The 5,543-nt window shown below is 40.3% G+C and overlaps 1 protein-coding gene across 1 annotated transcript in view; it reads right to left on the bottom strand.

The window, feature by feature from the left end:
* The window catches only part of LOC119427505 (DIS3-like exonuclease 1), a gene marked incomplete at its 3' end in the record, with an annotated part of 38,650 nt that extends 33,458 nt beyond the window's left edge, over positions 1–5,192 (bottom strand). The window contains 1 exon segment of the mRNA XM_037695135.1: positions 5,179–5,192. Within this exon segment, the coding sequence (XP_037551063.1) occupies positions 5,179–5,192 (14 nt within the window).
* Positions 5,193–5,543: the final 351 nt, after the last annotated feature.

The following is a 5,543-nucleotide window of genomic DNA, read 5'->3' as shown; positions in this document are numbered from 1 at the left end:
CCCCCCCAATCTCTCTGATTTGCTACAACCGTATGTCCCACCACGTTCCCTGAGGTCAGCGGACCAGTTGCTCCTCACAGTTCCAGGAACTCGTCTTAAGCGCAGAGGTGACAGGGCCTTCTCTGTAGCTGGCCCAAGACTTTGGAACGAGTTGCCTCTGCTTGTCAGACAGGCCCCCTCCCTCTCGGTATTCAAGTCCCGTTTAAAAACCCACTACTATTCAGTAGCTTTCAACACCAGATGATCTGTGTTTTGAACCTGTACGCTCCACACTGATTAGTCGTCATGTTTATTATCTGCATTGTTTTTATGTCTGTATTTTGATTTACCTCATTTTGTATATTGTTTGTGTGTTGCCTGTTGTTTTGTCTGTATAACACTTTGGTTGGCCTTGACGCTGTTTTAAGTGCTCTATAAATAAAATGGTATGGTATGGTATGGTAAAACATTCAAGCGTTTATAACAATAAAGTCTGAAATGAGTTTATGCAACTTCATCCAAAAACATGTCAAAAAAATCTGACGTCAACAAAAAAGAAACAGATCTTGTTTATTTTCTATTTGTTTGAAACGTCAGAAAGAAGCTGAATGTCTAACTTACAGTAAATAATAAATTACTGGCACTTGTTCCCATCAAGCACCAGTACCAAGACTTCATTTCAATTCAATTCAGTTCATTTATATAGTGCCAAATCACAACAAAGTTGTCTCAGGTCACTTTACAGGAACATTCACATACATAAAAAAGCCAATTAGTAAAGTTCTCTATCTAAGGAAGCAGCAGACAAGTCGAGTCTTGGCTTTGTTGCAGTCTCCCATCCTGAGCAAGCACAGTGGCAACAGTGGAAAGTAGGAGTGTAACGGTACGCTAAAATCACATTTCGGTTCGGTTTCAAGGAGGGCTCTGTTCGGTTAATTTTCGGTACAAAAAAGACAAACTGAAGACTTACAAAATGTTTATTTTGAAAATATGCCAAGTAAACAATACGTTTGTATAAAAAAATAAATAAAAGCGACCCATTTGGATGATATTTTAAATACACGGCACTCTTTACAATAAACTATACTAACAATAATAAAAATCTTAATAAATACAATAACAGTCAGAACCAGAACAATAAGCAGCAACAGACTGTTTACAATCTAACTAATCAAGTTTTAAGTTTTGGGCCAAAAAGACCAAACTTGTCCACATTTTCTGCCAAAAGCACAGATCTAGTTGCAGTGACAATATGACAAGTGACCCTGTGTACATAGTTTTGTCCCACCTCATGTACCACATGTGATGTGAATGACAATAAAGATACCTTTACTTGCAGAATTATAATGAAGTGTTTTTGCAGAAAGGAATGTTCTTATCACTTAGGACTCAAAAGAACTGTGATGAAGTGTTTTTTTTTTTTTTTTTTGCTTATCACTCGGGAAGCATGAGAAGTTGATTTTGGCTCATCCTCCTCTGATGCTACCTTGAAGTTTCTGAGTTTCAAGTGAGCATGTTATTCCTCAGATAAGATAAGTCTTCACTCCCTCCATGCAGATGGAAAGGAGTTACTGTTTTTTCTGGAATGCAGCTCTGAGTTTCAAGTAAACATGTTTTTGTTCACTGGGAAACGCTCTCATGTGATGTCGAGAGAGAGAATAAAAAGAAGAAGCACTTAGACCAGGTTACAGTCTGCTGTGAGTCTTTTCCGGACGGGACGTCCAGCTGTGTCGGTGTTTTCTGGTTCCACCCAGGCTGAAGCGGCTCTCCAGCCTTTGTGTCACGGTGAGAGCTGTTTGATACATCGACATTTGTGTGTGTACATCTGAGTATGATTGCACATTGTTTTGCTTTTACGCTGTAAGCTGTGGCGGAGTAATAAAGACACAAATTATTCTAGCAGAACGGCGTTTGTGTGTTTTCTTATGAACTATTGTGCTGATTACTTTTCCGAATCCTGGTTTTATTTAAACAAATATCCCAAAACATTTTGGCGTCATGAACAGGATATTGGAAAGAGTGCCGCATAATGTTCAAAAGAAAAGAAAAAACGAGTGACAGAGTTGTGCCGGGATCAAGCAAGTCCCTGTATCAGTTGAAAAAAAAAATAAAAATGATGTCAAAGAGAAAGTTGTGCTGGGATCAAGCAAGTCCCTGTATCAGATGAAAAAAAGTGAAAATGTTGTCAAAAAGAAAGTTGTGCCGGGATGGAGCAAGTCCCTGTATCAGTTGATAGCGCTTTGTTTGAGAGGCAGTGGGGGGCGCCCCGAGCCTTGGAATGATTACTATACTCAGGAAGAGGTCGCCTACTTGTCTAAAATATATAAACAACAGACTGGAGAACCCACAGATGCCTGGGTAGCTAGGCTGTTGGATAAAGGTGGAGGTCAGGTAGGAGTGAATTCAGCGTACCGACAGGAAGTCAGAGCTTTGCAAGACTCGAGACCTTTGTTTGAAGTTTATGCAGAGGCAGTCTGACAGATGTTTCCTGGAGCATCGGATTGGCCTGATTTACAGGGGCATTGGGTGACCTTAGGGGAATGTGTGCAGAGACTGGTTCGACTGTGTGTAAGAGATGCACTGGCTGTGGGTTTGGCAGCAGATTATCAAGTGCATGTTTTTCCAAAGGCAATGAGGGATCAGTTGATCAGAACAGCTCCATCTCATTATCGATCTGCAATGCTTACTGTAATGTTGGGAGCTGCTGATGTTTGAAGCCGAGTGTTGGAACTGGGTACACTCGGAGATTGGAACACAGAGAGGGCTGAAAACCGTGAAAAAACATTTAGTCAACCCATGGGTCGTGGGCTGAGAAGGGATGGCCGAAATAATACATAGGGACCAAATCGTTCTGCTTTCTGGAGGGCGTTAATACAGGCAAGAGTGCCTCCAGCTGAGATGGATGGTGTGTCAACAGAAGAGCTGAGGGCTAGATGCCATTATTTGGATTGAAAGGGCCAAAAGTAGAAGGTCCAGATGTTGACATCAACCTTCTGAAGGCAGATATTGCCAACATTGAACATCAAAGGTCCAAAATTAGAGAGCCCAGATTTTAACATTAAACTAAAAGGCCCCAAACTTGAAGGTGATATTGATGTTAAAATGCCAAAGGTCAAAGGAGAAATTAAGACACCTGATGTTGACATTAAAGGCCCAAACATTGACATTGAGGGCCACAAAGGATGAATTAAAATGCCTAAAGCCAAGATGATTGAAGGGAAAAAGGGTGGATTTGAAATGTCTAAAATAAAAATGTCATCAAAGCACTTAAAGGGGATGTGTTAAGCTGGCTGCTTTGAAGGAAGTGCATAATATGTTGTTTGTAAATGGTTCATCTGCAGCTGAAGTTTGACGGCATCTAAAACAACCCGAAGTGTCTAAAAACATCTGAGATTAAAAAAAATCACCTTCTTGTTTTGCAGTTGTTTCATATTTAAAGCAAAAGTTCAGTACTTTTCAAAAGGGGTTCTGTGAAAAAAGTTATGAACAAGTAATATCTTACCTGCTACACATAGGTTTTAGAACAACCTCAGTTTGGAGAAACTGATGAGCCAATAGTCTGAGTGGGGCCAAGACCAGAAGAAGGATTTCTTTTTTAATAAATAAAAGTTAATTTTAAATGTAATTAAAAAAAAAAAACCTTTATATTGCTGACACTTTTGCATGAAGTGGTTATTATTTATGAAGAATTGTCTTGATTATTTGTAGAACATGTGGTGCAGCCCGGAGTAATTCCTGCTGGAACAATAATTGTGTAGAACAAAACAGATGGAGATGAAAAGATTTATACTTGAGAGAAAACTAATGACTCTTTCTCTGTCTGTAAGCAGTTTTTCTTGTTTCTACAGCTTGATGTTTCCTTGGTCTTTGTTGACTGGATGATCGGGACCACCCAGGAGCCAACATGGGAGAAGCTGGTGGCAAGCGCCAGTCAGATGGCAGTGCAAGCTGTTGGGGCATCAGGTTCCTTGTCGTAGGTGCCATGGTGTTCCTGGTCAACCTCTCCTCAGACAAAGTAACTTCACATGTTTGAAACACAAAAGCTGCCTGATAGGGAACATCACAACTGACTGTCCTATGTACAAGTGTCGGGCATGCTACAACAGGAAAACCATCCCAGCGATACCTAAGGGATGTCAGATTAGAATTTATGTGGAAACCCCACTGTGTAACACGTATAAGAACGGTACATGTAAACCAGATGGAAAAAATGGAACAAAGTTTGACTTTACTGCCAATAACACAGAAGAGGGAAACATGCCTCGCCGGCAGTTCATCAAGTTGGGGTCTGGATGCCCTCAGTAGTCATGACTCAAGAATAAACGGCCAAAATACTGCTAAAAGAAATAAACTGGCAGTTGAAGATGTGGGGTAACACTAAAGAAGTACTCCAAAACATAACCCAGGTGCTGAACTGGACCACGTATACCCTGCAAACCATACATGCACAGTTGCAGAAAACGCTTCCAGAGAATAGTGACCACCTTAAATCATCATGAGTGGAGGAAGCTGTGGAACATTTCAAGTACACATTGGGTGGTCCTAAAACCTGAATTGACAGAATGTACTGAATATATGTGTGAAGGTTATTGGGTTCAGTATCTTGTAAGTGACATAACTACAGTATGCAGGTATCATGTGTTACCTGTAATAACTGTACAAGGATATTGGTTTTTAAAAGTACAGGATGAATGGTTTGAGCCACAGACAAATCTCACCTATGACGTGCAACTATGCGGGACGGCTGATAAAGGAGTGGTATGTATTCTGCAAACAGGTCATGTTAACCCGTTTAACCAAATATTGTGTGATTGGACTCATGAACCAGCTAGAGACATGCTATGGCAGATAGGCCCAGATACTCTGTGTATAGCTACAATTAAGAGTCATCCTCGATTACCTAAGGTGCCTTTCTCTGGATGTGTGTATGGTGTACATCTGTGGACTTGGAACAACCAGACTTATCAATTAACTAATTATAGTTCCACCACTCGACTAACAGAGGTACAATGGCAAACATTGCACGTACCCTGGCGAGTCTCCCTAGACCGTTTCAAATGCGCATTGAATGGGTCTACGGAGCTGAAACGAATGATTGAGTTGCATAAGTCAAACGTGTCTAATCTAACAGTGTCCACCTATATTGCTCAAGGAAAGGTTTTACATGCGGCTAAGCTAATAGAACAAGCGTCGGCTCACCATTGGTGGGACATATTCACAGGAATGTCATCAACGGCGCGACAATATGCAGCCCCTCCTTTGCTTATTTTGTTAATTTGTTTTGGTGTATTAACTATATGTAATCTGTGCACTTGTTTTTATATTAGAAGGATTAAGAATAGAATCAATCAAAAAAATTATAGCACAGCCCTGTAATGAAAATAGTATTAATAATAGAGGACCATTGGTTTGGAACAGAAAAAGCCACCATGACAATCGACACCACAGTCCCAGAGGATATCATGATATTATTATCATGTTAGTGGTAATGTAATTAATCATACTTTTCAGGGTTTTAATTCCCGTTTGGAATTTTTAAATTTTATGTGTGAATCTGTCCAAGA

The sequence above is a fragment of the Nematolebias whitei genome, chromosome 2 (genome assembly GCF_014905685.2).
Source record: "Nematolebias whitei isolate Nwh7 chromosome 2, NemWhi1, whole genome shotgun sequence".
NCBI classification, from domain to species: Eukaryota; Metazoa; Chordata; class Actinopteri; order Cyprinodontiformes; family Rivulidae; genus Nematolebias; species Nematolebias whitei.
Note: the sequence above shows the minus strand (reverse complement) of the source record. Positions and strands in the feature narration are given on the sequence as shown.